Below are 20,694 nucleotides of genomic sequence, written 5' to 3'. Positions count from 1 at the left end.
CACATTTGAGAGCAGAAATGATTGCGGCTGAGCTGATTTACAAAGCAATTTTTCATTAAGCTTTATTATCAGTTCTTCTCTGCCACTGCTGACAGAACAATAAAACACAAACACCAACTCCTTTGTATTGTGTCTGTGCTGTGCAGTCACTGCTTTGTGACTCTGATAAGTATAAGCCTGTGTGGAATTAACACCAAGACAGCAGATAAATAAATGTCAGCAAGGACAGGGGATTTTACAACTCACAGCACTGCCTCTCACACACTGTATCAGCACATTCCTAGACAAGCTGCATTTGCATACAGACCACCTTTAGAAATGTTCACATATGATGCAGAGAATGAACAACTGACAGGACAGAAAACATGGATGACGCTGGATGATTCTTGTAGTCCAACAGACAGGAAATGGGTTGTGTTCAGGATACCTGCTATATCTTCTAATACTTGTCATGTGGAAGTCACAATGTGCAGGAAAATGGGACTAATTGCTTTGAGCACATGAAGGGCTACGGTTTACTTTCAACGCAGACAACTTTCACATATGAGCTCCCCACCGTCTTTCTCTTCTGGAGTAAGGAAATCATTCTTAAGGACAATGAGATTTAAAATATCTTTTATTCAATCAAAGTAGTAAAACGTTTACATAGTTAGGAAATCGACACACAGCTCTTCCATGGAGAGTTTCTAATAAATCCATAGACTACCAAACTTTAGTAAGGCGACCCAAGAGCAATGGCGAAGTACATAGGACACTGAGAAAAATTTAGGCTGGAGCTTTAAAATGACCCCAAGACCTAAATTATAATTCAACCTTAACTGGGCAGTGGGCAGCACCCCACTGTATAATAAAAATAATTCAATTTATTACTATGTTCTTTTTACTATTTATCCCGTATTGCTGACCACTTCTAGCACTTTAAGCCCAATCTTCATGCTTCCAATGATTAGATTGGATAATCTAAGATTAGACCGAATGATTGCTGTTTCTCAAACAGGGTTCCTCCAGGGGTTGCTGGCGGTTCCTGGAGCATTTTGTGCCTCTCAGGTCAGTTTAAGTGACCCCCAAAAATCCAAGCACCAATGGTTTAAATGAAGACTGTGATGACGATTCTACTTTACTAGTGATCCTCATTATGATGTTGCAATGAAGCCAACTTGCAATTTATGTCTGCTAAATACATTCCAGGTACTTTGATGTAAAAGTTCAATGTCTTACTGTTCACTTGATTAGAAAGCACCAACACCCTGAGTAGAAAAGTCCCCAGTCAGCATACTGCAGAGAAGTGTAGAAGCAGTGGTCTCTCTAAAGAGGTTGGCCGCACCCCCTGTTGAGTGAGACCATGGAAACATCAATGTTAATGCCCAATGTTGTATGTAAAACTCCAGATTTGACTCAACAGAGAGCCATTGCAGAGAGACTGCTGCTGCCTTAAAGCAGAATTCAAATCAACATTTCTTATCTGCTTTTGTAGATATTCAACAGAATAATTTTTTCTCTGAGCAGAAAAATATTTTCATAAATACCTTACTGAAATGGCTTTGTTTCAGTTAAACTGATCTGGTTTTGTTTTTCTTAGGAGCCAGGACTATTCCACACTCAAATCCCTGCTATGATTCTTTGATGTAAGAAACCAGGAGCTAAGCTTCTAATAGCCAAGTAAACAAACCAGGACGACTTTGCTTGACACATGTACATCCTTCAGAACAGGATATGACTTAACAGGCAATATGGTTACTTCTAACTCTAAAGTACTGTGAAATGGGGAGAATTGTCTTCTTCATACCGATGACATTACCCTGGGACAAGGTAGGATAACAGAACAATGGTCCTGTTCTACAGCATGCTGGCTGGGGACAAGCCTATCTACTCAGACAGTGGCTGCTTCCTAATGAAAATAACTTGTAATAGTTGTATATTGATTATTCTGTGTGTATTTAGCCGATTTAAAATTAAAGTGGAACTAAAGTCACAACCGGGCAGGTGTTCATTGCAGGATGGGACAGATGTCCATCTTGCAATAACTCTCACCTGACTGATCCCAGCCCACCTGTCAAACATTGCTGAGCTGCACCTGGCTTCCTTTGCACAAGCCAGGAATAAATGAACTCCTGCCACCTCCTTGTGGGAGATACGTCATCCTGGCATTATCCAATCAAGACATAGCTGGAACACAGAGAAGCATAGTGTAAGGCCAGTATGACTGGGGAAGGAGGGGGGCAGGAGGCATGCAGGAAAGGGGTTAAAAGTTAAGATGGTGCTATGTAGGGGCCAGTTTTTGGGTGTGAGTGGTAACATTACGTAGGGGAGGGGTTAAAGTGTTGTAAGGGAAAAGGGGCAAGAGGAAGTGGTCAACCCGCCTGCCCAGTTGGTTTAGGGAAGTTTTTGGTGCAATGAGGTCCTTGAGGTAAGTTGGTTTTGGGAGTGGTGTCAGTGGGGGTGGGAGATCCATCTTTGGTGTGGAATCTCCAGAACATGTTATGGTTGGAATGTTTGGGGGGACTGGGAAAATTTGTGATATCATTCCCGAGCTGGATGAGGTTGCAGCTGGGAGCATATATATCATGGCGGCACAGATTCAAAAAGTAGGGTTAGTGGATGGGGGAGGCCTTCGAGGACCAGTAACCAAAGAATTAGGAAGCTCAGGGTAGTGTTAAAAAAAAATGTTAGAAAACTGTGATAATATTACAGGGTTAGGCCTCATTCAAAGTAGCAGATAGCCAACCCCTGACTTATTTAGAGAAGGAGAAACTAAAAAGGAGAAAATTTTCAAGCTATATATTTGTATTGTGAATTGTTAACAAATATATTCAATATAATCGACCAATCACATGGGTCTATCGCATAGGTCCTAAGTTAGCCACTTAGGTGGAATTGGTAGGACAAAATGCTGGACAGAGGTCGACAACATAATTTTTCAAATTCAAGATCTCAGAAAAAATGAAAATAAAGCTGGATCTCGCGTCCCGACACCTTTCACCGGTTAGGTTAGGCTAGGTATGTTCTATGTAGGAGACGAGGGTAGATAGGGTTGTATAGGAACGTCAGACTGTCAGCATAACTTCTGCTGGCAGCCATTTAGGAATGCCTACAGGCCATTTAACCACTATTGCTTTTGTGTAATATTTGTTGGGGTGAACAAGTGGGGGTGGTGGGGGAATTTACTGAATGTGGTTGCCACAGTCAAGATAGCCGAAGATCATCTATAGGGGAAAAAAATATGATGGCACCCTGCGATGGAAGGAGGATGGCTAAGTATGGGGGTTTAGTTCCTCTTTAAAATTTCATTGGAATATTTCCTGATTTGAGAATTATGCTGCAAGTAAACCTTTGATTTTAGGACCCCTAATGAAAAGCCAATATATGTCCCATAGAAAATTTTTAAAAAGTTTTGAGGTTTTCAGTTTTTTGTTATGTGGCCAAAGTGCTTAGTGGAGCTTTTCTGGCATTTTTTGCCACCATCATTGCTCTTGGCATTGCCTTACTAAGTAAATCCATAAAACTATAATGTTTAATCTTTTTATTTTACTGTACCACAGCCAATCGGCATCATTAGCTACTAAATTATCCTTTTTGGCTTTTCCAGGTCTGTTCTGAATGAACAAACAACCAATCACTAAATCTACAATCCTTCAACCTTTGCTGATGAAATCGACTTCCCACAAACCCATTGCAACACTCGTTTGTGCTTTTTAGAAAAATCAAAGTTTTTTTTTTTATTTAACAATGTTGCTTGTAGTCTCAAGAAACTCCTCTGAGAAGTAATCTGAGGTCACAGGGAGCTGCCAACATTTTTTTTAAATCAACATGGCTGCTGATATACCCATAATCCTTTGCTGCAACTTCAAATCTGCATGCTTTCCCAATTCTTTCCAGTTTGCACTGTCAAAATCACAATTTTTATTTTTAGTTTGTGCCAAAAAAAGAGAGGAAATAGTCAAATTAGGCTAGAAAACAGTCATTTCATTGTTCTTCAGTTTTTGCCAAACGTATTGCAACACAGTAAGGTTTTCTGACCAACTCACACATGATGAATAACATTTGATTGTACATTTTCCAAATCTTGTGCCACAGCAATAGAAAAAAACAAGCACGGTTATCATAAAATGAATCAACAGTGCTTTAAAAACTGCATACCCAGGATATAAAGGAGAAAACAGCACGGGCTTCTCTCCTAAAGGCCAAGTCTACTCAAAAATGGATTCATATTGGAGGGTCTTGGTTGGTCAAATGACCCATCGGATTATTATATTGTTTTAGGGCTTTAACTTTTTCTCTTCATGGCTTCCCTATTTAATGTACAGCGCTACGTAATATGTTGGTGCTATATAAATCCTGTTTACAAATAGTAATTATATTTAATAATAATAATGGCCATCACCATTTGGCTACAACCTGCCAGTTTAGACATTGCCAGTCCCATGGCTGTCTTGCCCATTTTATAAGTCATATGCCTCGGCATGGAAATAGAATCCAAGAACATGAAAAAGCACCATGTGATGAAAGAGTTCAAAGCAAGCTTGGGAATATCTTAAACCAAGATCAATGCGGGCAGCACAGTTGGCTCAGTGGTTAGCACCCGTGACTTTGCCACATTCGGGTCCCTTGTTGGAATCTTAGGCAGCACAATACCTTCATAGAAATTGTATGTTCTCCCCATCTTTGTAGAATTTCCTCCAACTTTCAAAAAACATGCAGTTAGGTTCACTGGCATCCCCTCAAAAATTGGCCTCAGATTATGATTTATAAATTAATGATTTATGATGAGGGAAAGGCTTGTGAGCCACACTGAGGAACAGCTAGTGATAAATGATGAATTTGTAAAGCACTCCTTCATATGTTGGTGCTATATAAATACAAGATAATAATAATACCATGATCCTAGTATGAGATAATAATGTTGCATTGGATTCTTCCATCACCTGCTAGTGCTCTATTCATGTTTTTGCATTTTAATTCATCCTCCAGCTATTCTTGTCCAGGATAAACAGCCACATGATGCGTGATAACCTATGATGCTACCTTCCTAATGTTAAATGAATGAGATTGAAGTCTCAGCATGTTTTGGTTTTGTCTCTTGGATAGACCTGAAATTATGAGTAATGGCTCATTAGTATAGTATATTAGAATTTAATTTAGCAGCAAGAGAGCAAAGCAAAAAAAATGTTATGGTGTTCTTCAAAATTCAATTAAAACCTATAATAGGTCTCCTTTATTATAACCTTGTTGAAAAAAGAAATTAGCCAGTCAAAGCATTTTTTTACTACTAAGAAGGTGGAAAGATACAATTTTTTATTTCTCTTCTTGGCTTTGTTCATATTTCTCCTCACTTACTGACCCTGGAACACCCACTGGGTCTTGGTCTCTCATGGGAGCCCAAAGACAGTCATTTCCCAGTAATTTTCAAACATGGTGGTTAGTGTTGGTCCTGAACTTTAGCCAGCGTTGGGCATTAGGCAGCACAGTTGGCTCAGTGGGTGGCATTATGGCCTTTGCAGCCCTAGGTCCCAGATTTGAATCCCAGCCAGGACACTATCTGCAAAGAGTTTGCACGTTCTCCCTGTGTTCGCGTGAGTTTCCCATGGGCACTTCACATTCCAAAAACATGCAGAAGGTTTGATTGGCTTCTCCTAAAAATGTTGATGAAATATACCTATAGTAGGGACATTAGATTGTTAGCCCCTTTGATGGACAGCTCATGAGATGACAATGGACTTTGTACATTGCTGTGTGATATGCTGGTGCTATATAAATACTGTGTAATAATAATAATCTCAACCAGATTTCAAGAATTAAAATGTCCTGGGCTAAATATAAACTTCAATGTTATTTTTCTAGCTTTGGTCCCCAACTTGGTCAAGCTGCTTCTGCTTTATACAATAGCTGCTTCTGGTATTGTCTAGTCACCCTTAGTTTGATTTCCACTCTTACCAGCCCCAGCTTTTCTACGCTTGTACCCCTGATACAGTTATTTAGGACTATCCCTATCCTAAGAGTTGCTTCTGCGTTACCCAAACTGCAACCTAATGTCTTTTGTAGCCCTATCGATTTATTGTTATTAAAGGATTTATCAGAGTTCCAAACTACCCCAATTTCTAAAACTGAGATAAAGCCACTACTTGAATTAAAATGAGAATAGCATAAATGCTCTTTGTAGGGAAAGAACTTGTGCCCTAAAAAAATATAAGAACCCAATGGGTAACTGGACATGCCAAGACCAACCTGATTTAGACAAACTGTTACGGGACTTGGCCTTTAAACCTGTAATTGTATCAGCATAAAAAAATTAGTAAAAATTGTGTTGCATCCAATACAGGTTCATCTAGCACTGTGTGGAAAGTCTAGACACAACGCCCTTCCAGAGGGCTCATAGATGATACACCACTGGGAAAATTTCAGTCTGTACAGAAGCTGTGTTAACTGCATTTGGCATGGACCTTGGTTATTAGCTTAGATTGACTCAAAGCAGCTATCAGTTCCTTTTTTTTTTTTTTTTTTTTTTAAGAAGTTCAGCCAATGTGAAAATTTCAATGCCTCTTTCAGAAAGATTCAGAATGCTGGTTCAATGCCACCAGGTCCAAGTCATTGCAATTTCCAAAGCAAAGGCGCCATTACTGCTTTCCTAGGCATTCCAAATAGAATATGAATTCTCAATGGGTGGATTGGATGAGGATATAGCCCGTGAATAGGTCCAGAATCGTTCTTTGGGTCAGGATATAAATGGGTTTTACAGTCATTAAAGCTGAACTCCAGGAAGATATAAAATAAAATAAATAAGTATTTTTTTAATGCAATACCTGGTATCAGCCTCTTGCAACAGTCTGACTGAGATAGGGAATAGCAGCACAAGTAGCCAGTCAGTTGTGTTGCAATGCTCATGTGTTAAAAGAGAACATAAGAGAAAAGAAAAGATAAACTCATCAGTCTACCATTTTGCCTTTTTCTGTCAAACGGCAGATTATGGGAGGGACAAGAACTGTAGGTGGTAATGATCTGCAGCAGAAAAAAAGGAGATCACCTGCCCTGCTATATTAAGCTGTGTGGCACAATTGCTTAGATCTGGAAGGCAGGAAAATAGCCCTAACTTAAGTATTTTGTCTTTGTATTAGCTGTTTGCCTGGAGTTCAATTTAAATGACTTTCAATTCTATTAATTTTTCAAAGAAATAGGCCAGTTTATGACTTAGGACCCTAAAAGCTTGCTACAATTCCCATTTCAATTAACCATTGATGCCCTTGACCAAAAGACTGATAGGGATGGAGAAGCCACCACCTTGGAATCCTCACAATTGATGCTAAAATTGCTTGATTTATGTATATTTGAATCATTAGGCAGTGAATGCTTTGTTTTGGCTGATCTTCTTGAAATTCAGTAGGCTACTCTTGGAGTAAAGGCCATTATTCTTAGACTGCTAGCTCTTATTAAGGCCACAAATGCTTCCATAAATTTTAGAACATGCCAAAAGGTTCTGCCCCCCTATTGATCCACACAGCTCCTATCAGCCCATCTGCTGTTGTATGCATCAGAGAACAATAAAATAAAGTGCATTTGTCGTTAAAGAAAACACAGTGTGTTGCTTTTGTTCACTTCTGACAATACCCACCATTGAGGAAAAAATTGAATATAAAAAAGTGTCTTAAAAAATGTACTTTTTTTGCTCTACGGTGGGGTCCCATTAAGAATGGGGATGGTCAACCCTGTTTTGAGCAGGACCATGTAAACACAAAAGCTCCCGGCAGCGCAAAGGACAACCACCAAAGCAGCTTTAAGGAAAGAAGTTCTATTCCTGACAAAGGCGCTGGGCGCCATGACACTGAGCAAAGCCGTACTCACGGCCAGAGTGTACACAATGGAGATGCCTGTGTTCAATGCCACAATTTTCCCAAACTTGGCAAAGGGTGCGATGATACAAAAGAAAAGCGGAATGGTGGCTATAACTGTGGTAATAGCACTTGAGACGATGGCTACGCCAACGTGACGGACTGCTTCAGTGACTCTCCATTGGCGGCAGGCAGTTGGGTCCTAAAGGAAGAGACAAGTGATGAATGCTAGAATGTGGATTTTGAATTGGCTTTTACAACTATGAAAAGTTATTTTGTATATCTTAGTACTAATTGATAAAGTTTGATTTTAGAGCTGCCCCTAGATTGTTACCTCTTTGATATGTGCCGGAACGTTGTCCGCTGCAAGAAGGTATCCCTCCACTAGATGAACGCAGTAATCCACAGATGACCCAACAAGTATTGATAGGGAAATGGCCTCTACTGCTCCCATTTCCCATCCCAGCCAGTACATTATAGTCACCACCAGGCACACCACACCTGCAACACAAATGTAGAGAAAGGAACATACAGGAAGAATTCCATTCCTGGTTTCAACACCAATATGAATTAAATATTATCCAGCAATCAGATACTGGTCTGCCCAGCTTTACCAGTAAGTTCTCCAATAAAAATTATGTTTTAATGCCTTTGCATTAAACTTAACTAAACCTGTTGGTCTGGCATGCATGGGTAACATGTTCACTGTAAATGCAAGCAGCCGTCCAAATCATTACTCTTAATCATTGTAAACCATTTACTCAGAATAGATATTTGCAATATAGATTCCCCTTATATGTGTTTGCAGCAGACAAAATTCAATTTTCTAATGAGTTTAATGTCTCTGTTCCATCCCTGGCTAGGCAGATCTTGCAAATGACCGTCTCATTTCATTGCACAGGTTATCAAGCCTTAACAGAGCATGAATGATCTCCAATAATGGTTAAGGTGTAATATTGGACACAACAAAACTGCAGACAGTGATTTGATGGCATATTAAGCAGTGGATATAAAATGTATTATGGAGTATTTGTAGTAGTACCTAGAATGGTTAAAAGCACCGGGAGGAGCAGAAAAATGTGCGTAGTGAAGATTGCAACGGCTGCCACGCAGATAACCAGCGACAGAATCAGGCCATAGAGTGCGCTCTGCACCCCTAAAAAGAAACAGAACAGAGTCACAGTTCTCACATGTTCTCATATGTGTGTATAAAAAATAGTTTATTAATAAATACAGAGTTGAGATCATTTTTATATGGCTTTTACATGGTTTTCAGTTGGAGAGACATGAAGGCAACTATTGCTACTTTTCATTCTTCAATACTTTTTGCCCTGTATCTGGACTCATACATTATATATACATAAGGATATTTATTTTGCCTCAGCTTTTATAGATTTTTACACTGGTTTAGGATCAATTCCTACTTGAACCCAGTTAGTCACTGGACTAATTAGACAGCTACTATCTTCATAGGGGAATGCCACTACATGCCCCATGTGTCTCTGTAAAATGGTTTGACCCCGTTGGCACTAAACATTTTAAAACAACACTGCATGGCAAAGAAAAGACTTTTTAATATTCATCTTTCCCCACGTCACCGGTCTCAGCTGTAATAAAGAGATACCACTGTTTGAGGATCTTCAGATTTTGTTGTTTCTGGGCCTGTTGGACAACTTGTCCCCTGCTGTGTGGTGTAGTTCCTGTCTTCAATACCATGTAGTGATGTAGGAAGCAGTGGTAGGGAGCCACAGAAAGAAAAGTAGAGCCAGATATTTGACACTCCTAGATATGTTTGATTCTAAAGATTCTACAGGCAGTGGTGTCTCTTGAATGTAGCAGAGAATGGGGCACAAAAAGTGGGACAGGGAGCCTTAAAAACCTTCTGTTTTACATAACTTTTTCTCTTATTGCTGTAAAGTTTAAATAGGTTCTCTGTACACCCATCAATCCAAAGCCAACAGACAAAGAGAGGATGGTGATATCTTATGTGAGCTGGAGAGAAACTTGTGGTTCAGGTTCTTCAAACCAATAGTCTTGGTGGAGCTGGCCCTTATGCCCACTTCAAAAAAAAAAAACATTTTTAAAGTTTGTACACAAAGCATTGTGAGAGCTATCACTTGCCTATAATTTCCATGAAGATCTCCTTCCAGTGTTCACAGGTCTGAAATCCATGTTTGAGGGCTGAGTCCGCAGGGAGACGAAGCAGCTGCTGCTGGAGGAAGGACTCCCACTTCAGATAGTCTTTGTATGTTTGGAAAGATGATTTGCCCTTGTAGGTGGTCTATGGGAGGAAACAAATCATTAATTATGAGGATGTACGGCAGGAAACCACTTGGGGGTCACCATAATTGTCGGTTTCTTCATGCTCATCTTTGTTTTATTTTTATCCCACGGAAGCCACTGGAGGATTTGGTAACAATCTTGTTATTCTTACTCATACACAGCTTCTGGAGGAATTCATGAAATCATAATGAACATATGAATAACCCAGCAGGTAATAACCTGAGATAAAGCAGAGATAAAGATTCATGTCCAGGAAGCACACTGGCTACTCTAGGCACAAAAATTGGAGTTTCTGGACTTACTAAATATATATCTGACTACCCACATTACAGCCTTTAATAACATGCAAGTTTTCTCCAACAGCAGCAGGTTACATGATTAAGGGCAAGGTATAAGGATTAGCAAAATTTGGGGTTTTCTTTTTCAGCAAATTTGGCAAATTGTGCAGCAATTCTTCTCATTAAAGGGAACATGTCATGTAAAATGGGTCACAAGTAACCTTCCAAAGCTAATCTCCCCCATCCAATTATGAAAAAACAGTCACTCATTAGCCAATAAAAAGGTACCCAAAATAGAAGATGGTAAAATAGAGTTAATGTCTTTCGAAAGTTGTCAACTGCAATGAAGATGGCTCTTTTAAATTGCCCATAATTAGAGATTTGGGATAAGGCAAGGTTTATCTGAACTTTTCTTGATAGTTCCTGATAGTGGCGCTCCATCATGACATCCAATTACACAGACAGGAGTACTATCAACATAATATCCAACAGCTGTAAAATTACCAAAACATACAATAGCCATATAAAGTTAGATGATACATCTGCCTCTTACCGATTCAAACGCCATGGAGATCCACTGAACTTTTCCATCCTTCACACCGACTGCGCCATGGGAAAGCTGACCGGGGAGAAGGTTTGGCTCGGGAATGTTCTTACATTCGGGGTGTAACATTTGAAGAAAGGATGATATACTATACCCTGAAAAAAAAAGTGGGATTATGAGCAGGAACTAAGCTAAGATCCCCGTTCTCCTAGGCCACCATATACTGAATATGTTAGCCCAAAGCCAAAAAATCAAATAGAACATAGAAGACAGTGTGCAGCATGATATGATCTACATGCATCATTTGTCAATCCCAGTCTCCCTTTGGACATAATGTATTTTTTAAGGATTGGTTGTGTTAGCATTAAAGTAGATAAATGGAAAAGGTTTATAAAAACTTTAAAAGCTCTTCAGTATAAAATTGTAATACCAATATGGCTGCCTAAAGGGATGATAAGGATGTAATGTTACAGATTCCTATGGTCGAGATGGAGAGGCATTTTATCATCAAGATTCCCTCTTCTTCCTCATCACATGGCTCCAATCACACCATGACATACTGAAAATACGTTTTTTTAAAATTTGTCCTTCTTTTACCTGGCAATTATGGGCGTGAATATAATGATTACCTGAAGGTAGGCACTGTGCACCTCCCGGCTTCACCAAATCCTTGTTGCTGGCGATCACCTTACACAGGCTGCAAAGGTTACCGATCTCTTTAAATAAGTCAAACTTGTCATCGTAGATGACCCTGCCCTTTCCCGAAAAGACACAAAGGGGGTGAAAAACAAACATCAGACAGGAAATAACATACACATAACTTCAATATAAGTCTAAGAGATGCTATCTGATCATGCATCTACCTGTCCTCACACAATGGGCTTGTTTTATTAAAGCTCTGCAAGACTATAGAAGGTAGACTATCATGCGTTTTTTTGCCTTCCTCTGGATCAACTATGTCGTTAAGGCTTTATCTGGGATGTTTATTTCCCTAGTGGTTGAACTCGATGAGCTCTAAAACAGGCAATATTTTTCTTTGCATGTGATTGGATGCATGAAGTCAGCAGAGCTTCATGGGATTTTCAAAGCTAAGTGAAATCTATTGCTAAGGGGTAAGTTATTTTGCAATGTGAACAGTATATCTTCCTTTAGTAAATCAACATTATTGTTTCATTAGCCCTGATGAAAGGTGATGGGTACCCGAAACATGCTGGCTATGAATAAAATGAACTGGACTCGTATGCTGCAATATATATATATATATTGCTTATATACATATATTGCAATATATATATATATTGCTTTACAGCTGTCACGCTTGGAGAGATGGGGCTTCTAGGTGGTGCCATGGCTTGCACAGAAGTGGTGTGAGCTCTGAGAAGGGCCAAGGTTCAGAGTCTAAGCAATAACCAGGCCATTTCAGAGCCTCTAGTGGTGACTATGCTGTGTTGCTGGTTACTGCTAGGTTGCCATCCTTGAGCACACCAGAATGGGCAGGACGATACAAAATCCCTAGGTGGAAGAATTGTCAAGGAACGCCGGTGTCGATGCAGGCAGCAAGAAAGGTGAGGAACCAAAGAGGGGTCAAGAATCAGGAATTCAGGAAATAGACACAGGTGACACAGGGCCACCACAGACACAGGGAACACAAGAGACACAGATTACACCGGAAACACACAGGAAAACTGGAACAGCACAAGGGAACAGGCAGGGAAACACCAGACAGGGCAACAAGGGGTTAACACGGGAGCTGGACAGGGTAGAGGAAATGCTCAGCAGAGCTAGGGGGCTTGACATTAGTGGAGACACGTTGCACGAATGCTGAATGCTGTGTCTGAGCTAGCTAAATAGCCAGGGATGATTAAGAGGCTATTTCCTGACTGGCCAGCAGGAGGGGCAATACTGATTAAATCTGGAAGAGCAGACACATCTGGGGTCAGAACTGCCTGCATGCGCTTTAGCGAGGGAGAGGTAGGTGTGACAACAGCGATCAATAACAATCACCAAAACAACAGCTGGAGTCCAACACTAGCACTTCCTATGATAAATAGGATCTGCTACATCAAAATAATGATATTTCCCTTACCAGTTCACCAAGCACATGGTTATCCGGTACCCTGGTCCGATTTATCCCTCGTATTCCGAACACCACAAAAACCATGGCACCGGTGTCTACTAGAGGACGGACAGCTGGCTTCCCGCAGGCTGTGTTAAGGCAAGGGTTAAAATCCAGCGTTGGTGACAACTTCTTTGTAGTGGCTAAAAAGAAAAAAAACTAAATTAAGCTAAGAAAACTTTCTGTCCTGCTAGTATTGTGTGCCTTCCTGTGCACCGCTTTGCCATTTCAGCTAGCTTGACAAACTATAAAACACTTGTGCTATGCCAAGAAATATAAGGACGGGGGGAGTTATTTGTAGTCCAAATGAGCAGCTTGTTTTAGTGATTAGGTTTATTTATTTATTAATGGCCCTTTTTCCCACCTTTCTCTGTTTCCATGGAAGGAACCACACAAAGCCATTGTAGAGATACTATGAACTGCTGCTCTGTGCCAGGTCCTGCTGACAGCCACAATGCACTCCACTATTACAATATGGGAGATTACCATCTTCCACTGCTGCGGCACACATAAAGTGAGCATCTTGCTGGGACTTTATTTCAACAAAAGCTAATTCCGGGTGATGGTTTTCATTTTAAGAATATTTTCTTTGGCAGATGCGAAAGCTAAACGATAAGCTGCCAGTGTTGGCTTTCATCGCCGTTTAATACAGTAAGGCTGCAGTTTTTGCGGCTTCATTATCTGCTCGATGAATCTGCTTTAGTTTCGTAATAATAAAAAAAAAACACATCTGTGTCTGAGAGCCCCTTATGTTCTGCCGTTTAATATTCTGCCGACAACTCACGTGTTGCTTGGGTTTAGTAAACGGCAGAGCTGGAGCCAGGCCAGGGGACCGGATTATGAAAACAGCCCTGTCGTCAGATATCATTTATCATGTTAAGTGCAGCATGATAAGTAATGTGTCACTGTAACACTTCCTGGTATTTGTTAGCTCCCATAGAGATCACAGTACTACTTCTGATAATGCTGCTGTCTGAGTTTTTCTTTACAAAGGAAAAAAACTTTTATCATTTGTTATATAATAATAAAATGTATTGTTTGATTTCAGGTCCTGATAAAGTTCCTGATGAAGTGGGATATTTCTGTGAAACGCGTTGAACATTTGATTAATTGAGAGCTCTCCAAGATGTGCATTTATTTGTTAATGTGAATGAATGAAAGTAAGTTATGGTATTCCTTTAAAATCAGAGGCCATCCCTTAGGTAATAAATAGATAAAAAAGAAAGAAGAGGCAGAGGGGTTTTTTTTTGAATGGCCAAAAACAATACTTCTTTATATAGAAGAAATTAGTCACATTTATATACATATAGTAACAGTACATATAGTGTAGTTACTCATATGTATACAAACAGAAAATATTAATACACATTTTAGCAGTTGAGACATTAATACTAGAAAATTAAGAGGTAAATAATAGTTTTTTTAAGTAGTTTTCGTTCAAATATATAGAATGTGAATGAAACACTCAGTCAAACTAGACCTAGAATTCCTAGCTTTGACTGTAGTGATGGTTGTATAAATAAAGAGGGAGGTCTTTAATCCCGACGCATTTTGCTTTATTCTTTTCATATGAATAAAATCTTTTTATCTTTGTACAATAAATTATGGTTTTAAATTATTATTAAATTGAATTTTAGGGGTTGAATGCCTTAAAAGGTCTGTTCATTTTCGTTTTTTTTCTGTTCTGGTGTTATTATTGGGATGTGGCATGAAGTGATTTACTAGTTGGGGAACCGGGTATTTGTAATTTTCCTTTACAAAGACAGAGCCATCATTGTTCAGGCATTATCCAGGGTCATTCTCTACTTTACTTGAGATCAGCTCATGAGATGATGCCATTTTGTATGACACACAATTATTCTCCATTGCCACCCCTCATCTCCTGACTTGCTACAAAAGTTACCATGTTGCAGTCTGATTACTAGGATAGAGGAGACTGAGGAAGCTTCCTCCTGCAGGCAGCACATTGATGGCAATGCTCCCAGAGAAACTTACTGATTTAAAATCAAAGAAGATTTTTTGGAAGATAAAGGATGAAGTTTTTTTCCTTATTGTAGCTGAATATTGTGGCATGTCATGTATCCATGCATACTAACTAAGGTAGTGACAGGTCCACTTTTGGGAGGGCAACACATGGGCTTTGTTTGCGGATCTCCCATTGTAAATGCAGACCAGTGACAGTTTCTTTCTGCCTACAGGAGGATCATTTGCTTACCTTTCTCTGTGGGTACATAAAAGACCCCTCTGTTGGACACGTCAGACCCAGAGCCCTGGCACCCAGATGGAGAGGTGCAGATCCTACCATGGATGGGGTTCTTGTGTACCAAAACGAAGTATAGTTTCCTAAGTAGGACATACAATAGAAGATTTGACATTGTTATCACATTAAAATTAATTTAGTACTGCAAACATAAAAAAAAAATCTAGTGATCATTGGTAGGGCTGGTCCCCTAGCATTGTCTATACAGTGAATTAGTGACTGTTTATGTGATACTGAAAGGCTTTAGAAGATCTGTGTAATCTAATCAGATCTGTGAACACCCAATTCTATACTACAACGATCCAGTTCACTTAGATCCATTCCACATTTATTTCATAAATCATTGGTGCGTAAAACATCGGAGAAGACTTAATAGAGTTTCTCCAGTGGTCATCCTGGGTGGAGTGTAATGGCATCTCGCCACCTCATTTATTTAGTGGGGTTTATTTCACCAACACCAGTATAGGAGTTGTGGATTCTAGGAAGTGAAATGACATGACATTTTATGAATCTTACTTTCTCTACCCTGATAGTGTTAGGTTAGGGGACAGAAGTAGCACAAAATGGATGTTGGGGAAAACCATTGGCACCTAAATTGTGCACCTAATCAGCACCATTTCTCTTGGTGATTGTGAAGCCCTGGTGCAGTGTCAGAGATGTTAATGCCCCATCCTAATACTGCACATTTTTCTTATAGTTGAGACCTTGCTTAGCCTCCTGGTGCACTACCGGCACCTAAAAGGTGCTCCATACCAAAGCACTAATCATCAAGCTTCTTTATTATCACACTGGGAAAACATGCCTTTGCCTTTGAGCTTTTTCTCCAGCTGGAGTTTAGCTTTAATATTAGCAAACCATAGCAGTAGGGAAATCTAAACAAATCTTCGAGGTAATTAAGTACATCATCTTCTTTTAATTATAAACCACTTTCAACTCTTAGTGAAAGCGTTTTATCCTGAAATGGCAATTTGACAAGTGAAGCGCATTAGGCGGATATTATACTGGAAATTTTGTATACTGTTTAATGTTAATGAAAGACGCAGATGTGATCGAATTCCGAGCAGGACTATCAAAATCTAAATGAACGTGCCTTCGTACTTTATACTTTGTCATTTTCAAAGCGGCAAAGTGCCCATGAATGTTTTATCAATCCTGCAATAAATATTCCACTCGAAAGACTCTCGAAGCTGGAAAACAAGAATTCCCCCTCTGATAAAGAAATGCAGAGTGAGGGGCTTTGGAAGTGGCCTCCTCAACTCTCAGGTGCTTGGCCCGACTTTCTGATATGCCCTGTCTTTCACATTTCTGCAAGATGTACCAGCACCAGTTCACTGAATATCTTAGTGAGAAAAGGACTGCAAGATAAAAAATAAACAACTCTGTATAAAATATCTAATGTCAAATATGAACACATAATAAATGTACACGTCTATTTTCTTTTTTTATGAAAATCTGGAGTTCAAAACCACCACTCTGATCCCTTTTTTGGTATTGAAGGATCAAACAAATAAACTGAAAACCCCAAAATATTAGGCCATTGATCGTTTTTCCAACCAATATAGCACTAGTACCAAAAGCCCTCAAGAAGGCAAAGCCAAAATCCCCGAAATAAGTTGGATATATTTTTTTTGTCATCCACAAAAGTAACTACTGTTCTCAAACCAGATGACAATTCTTAATGACTCATGGAGCTCCTCACCTATCTTCACAACTTCCCCTTCATTACACAAAGCAGAACCCACATTACTCTAACATAATCACATCTATATCCAGCATTTTAAGTTGCATTCCATTTTAGTGCAATCTGTACAGGGGGCTCTTTATTCAGGGGCCCTGATTTATTAAAGCTCTGCAAGGCTAGAGAGGATACACTTTCATAAGTGAAGCTGGGCGATCCAACAAACCTGGGATGGATCTGGTCCAGGATTCAAAGCATTTGCTAGCAAATAGCAAATGACATTGAAGAAATCCATTCCAGGTTTGCTTGATCACCCAGCTTCACTGGTGAAAGTGTATTCTCTCCAGCCTTGGAGAGCTTTAATAAAACAGGCCCATGGTGTATCACTGAAAACAGATTCAACTCAGCAAATCAGCCCTGATGAAGGTGAGGTGTCCCTATACTTGTGAAACATGTTGGATTTTTTTACACTATAAGATAGACTTTTTGCATTTGAACCATTTTATTAGATAATAAATGAATGTTTCACATGAACATCTGAATTTGGCTTCACCTCTTGCTATGATGGCTTTGTATTTTGAGTGGTTTTAGTCACCTTGATCTGTAAATGCTGCTAACTACCATTGTCTGCCCAATATTCCAATGTCAGAATTCTATCTCACTCTGTCTCTATATCACATTTAGCAAAGGCTGTGTTTTCTATACATGGGTCCCTGTAGAAAATCCCAGCAGCAGAATTATATAGGAAAGGGTTACACACTTGAGGCTGCACTTAGTCTGCCTTACGGACACATTATTGTTGAAGGGCATTTGGTATTGCTCCAGTCATTGGGCAGAACTGGTAATAATGGTGGGGAGATCTCTTCACTGGAAACCTCAAGAGATAAAAGACCCATCTCACGACGCCAAGTAAGGGGATACTCCCATGAGGTTGTATTTAGTTTGCTTTATGCATTGATGGAGAGCATTTGTGATGGCTGCAGTCATTGGGCGGAACTGGTATAATTGGTGGAGAGATCTCTTCACTGGAAACCCCAACAGTTATAAGAAGGAAGTGTGTGATCTAATCCGCCTGTAAAATTGCAAAATCATTTTTTGATTTGAAAGAGTATCATACTTTTTATTAGGGACATTTTTGTGGCATGGGGCAAAGATTGAACATAGGGGCCACATACTATTAATTAATGCTCTAGTGCAGTGTTTCTTGATCTTTTTAAATATGGGATAACTTTCAGGTCTTCAGGGAACCCCTACTTGTATTATCCACAGCTCACAGTATATGAGTATGGTGGCCATTGGGAAGTATGCCTCATATATTGTTGACCAGTTGGAAGAATGTCACCCAAAAAGATCATTGGTATAGGATAAACAGTCATGAGAGGTCCAGATTGCCCTTTGCTCAAGGAATCACTAGAAACCTCTGGACCCTGGTTGAGAAACACTGTTCTGGTATGTAGGGAAATCCAGGGGAGACATTCATATAACCCATAGTATACAAGGAAATACATCTGGAAAATTGTTCAAGGATTTTCCAGCATGGAATTTAGCTGATAGGTTGTGTGGTTCAATGGTAGTTCCACATAGAATATAACCAGACAACTTGCTACTACAATAGATTTTTTTATCTTTTAAAGTTAATGATTATAGGACACTCCATCATTACAGCAACTCACACTCTGCATAGTACAAAATGTACTCTATCCAAATTAAATAAAAGCAATCTGAGTTGCATTTAGCTTTAACACAGGGCTGAGGAAAATAACCCTCCCCCTTTTATTCTTGTGTCTTCTATCTGTGTTTCTCTGTCTTCTCATACAGTACCTTCACCCTCATTACTATACTGAATAATTATAAACCTAGAGTATAAAAACGAAATTTACATCTTCAAGGTTGTTTACAGAGCTAACTATGTATATCTGAACAGCATTCACTGTACTCTACAAAAGTGAATCGATTAGCTTTAATTCTGCATATTTCAGTTACATATTTCTCTGATGATGTGCTGCATTTAAATGCTGGTGGGTAGGTGAGACAAATGTGCATTTCCATACCACATTCCAGGAACTTCTGATCTAGGAAGAACAAGGTACGCTTAATGATTAAAAGCATGTGCTCTCTAAATGATTGCATTCAGGTGGTCCAAGTAAGAAATACATTTAATACTACAGCCTGCAAAGACCATTGTGCTCTTCCAATCTATTGGTCACAGTTTAAGGAAAACACATTACTGTTCCAACATGGCTGTGCCTCTGTGTATTGAACCAGCTCCATAAAGACATGGTTTGGTTTGGAGGAACTCGAGTGTCCTGCACAGAGCCCTGACCTCAACTCTACTGAACACCTTTAGGTTGAATTGCAATTCTCACCCAGCATCAGTACTCAGTATTCTTTTATTTGCTAAATGGAAATTCCTATGAAAACTATAATATCTATAAAAGTCTTCCTAGAAGACTGGAGGTTGTATAGCTGCAAAGGAGGGACAACTCCATTATAATGACAACTGTTTTGGAATGGGATATGAAACAAATTAATAAAGGTCTAATAGTCAGGTGTTCACAATAATTTGGCCACATGGAACTCTATATATATATTTTATTAAAACAGGGAATCTGACATTCAAACATTCCTTGGTGGGAATTAATTACTCTTATTGAAACACTTGAACCTGGAACATTACCACCCGGGCATGTTTTAAGGAATGTCAGGTCCTCTTTTTTTTTAAATAGAGCCTATAGTATATATATATGTCCAATAAATGTAATATTTCTATGAGCTCTGTCACAGAAATTACAATGGTTTAAGCAATGTAAAAAGATACTGAATATTTATTTCTTCTGTCACCCATGCAGCTGAGCTCTGGTCCATTGAGACAAAAGGGCCTTATAACTGTTTGGGGAAACTTATACTTCCAGGAGTGCTGATTTCCCATGTCCTCTGCAGCTCTTACAGGTTCCACCTCCATGCCTACTACCTTCTGCAATGATGCTAACGTCAGCAGAAGAAGGCAGAGACATCTGTGGTAGACTTACAGTAGTATTAGCTTTCCAGCAGAACTTGGGGGACCATTTCTCAGTGATTAACATAAACTGGTTGGGGAGATAAGGGAGGAAGGTATTTTGTTCTGTCTTCAGAAGTATGAGCTTTTTTAGTTATATAAAAGCATCACTTTAAGTTTAACATGGTTGTAAAATATTGTTCCTTTCATCCACCAGATAGAACTCTCAGCTGCCTTGCATTTTCCCTCTGACACCTTTGTTGTAAAAAAAAAGAAAAAGTGTTTACAGAGTTTATCTCAAGCTGAAGCGTAGAGCAGAATGGAATAGTTCTCCACCCTAAAAGGAGATAACTATTGCAGCGCATAGAGCTCTTCAAATCCCTTATCACAAATTTATTGTGTCATTGCAGAACGATGTTATAATATAATTTATATGTTATCTGGGCACAGTGGATTTTATGGGGTGGTGGATGGAACTGCAGTGTAAAGTGGGGTCCAGGCAGACGTACCAGGCAGAGATGCCAAAGGTGAGCTCATGAGTAGCCTCCAACTAGACCGGTTAGCATAACTAATTTTATTTTACAATGTGTTTGTCTATTCTGAGCCTAGTGAGAGAATTTGCTTTAGGCTTTAATAAATGTTATCATAATTAAAATGAATCACTATTTGAAATAGGACAAGATAATCATTATGGGCAGTCTAATGTTACAACAATTATGT

At 39.3% G+C, this 20,694-nt stretch overlaps 1 protein-coding gene across 1 annotated transcript in view; it reads right to left on the bottom strand.

The window, feature by feature from the left end:
* Positions 1 to 598: 598 nt before the first annotated feature.
* Positions 599 to 20,694, bottom strand: part of DISP3 (dispatched RND transporter family member 3) — a 71,198-nt gene continuing 51,102 nt past the window's right edge. The window contains exons 14-21 of the mRNA XM_072425328.1: positions 15,257 to 15,384; positions 13,012 to 13,184; positions 11,555 to 11,681; positions 10,935 to 11,080; positions 9,942 to 10,101; positions 8,863 to 8,976; positions 8,155 to 8,321; positions 599 to 8,022 (exon numbers count right to left, since the gene is read on the bottom strand). Coding sequence (XP_072281429.1) covers positions 7,660 to 8,022; positions 8,155 to 8,321; positions 8,863 to 8,976; positions 9,942 to 10,101; positions 10,935 to 11,080; positions 11,555 to 11,681; positions 13,012 to 13,184; positions 15,257 to 15,384 — 1,378 coding nt within the window. The 3' untranslated portion in view covers positions 599 to 7,659. The remainder of the gene's footprint in view (positions 8,023 to 8,154; positions 8,322 to 8,862; positions 8,977 to 9,941; positions 10,102 to 10,934; positions 11,081 to 11,554; positions 11,682 to 13,011; positions 13,185 to 15,256; positions 15,385 to 20,694) is intronic.

The sequence above is a fragment of the Pyxicephalus adspersus genome, chromosome 11 (assembly GCF_032062135.1).
Source record: "Pyxicephalus adspersus chromosome 11, UCB_Pads_2.0, whole genome shotgun sequence".
NCBI classification, from domain to species: Eukaryota; Metazoa; Chordata; class Amphibia; order Anura; family Pyxicephalidae; genus Pyxicephalus; species Pyxicephalus adspersus.
Note: the sequence above shows the minus strand (reverse complement) of the source record. Positions and strands in the feature narration are given on the sequence as shown.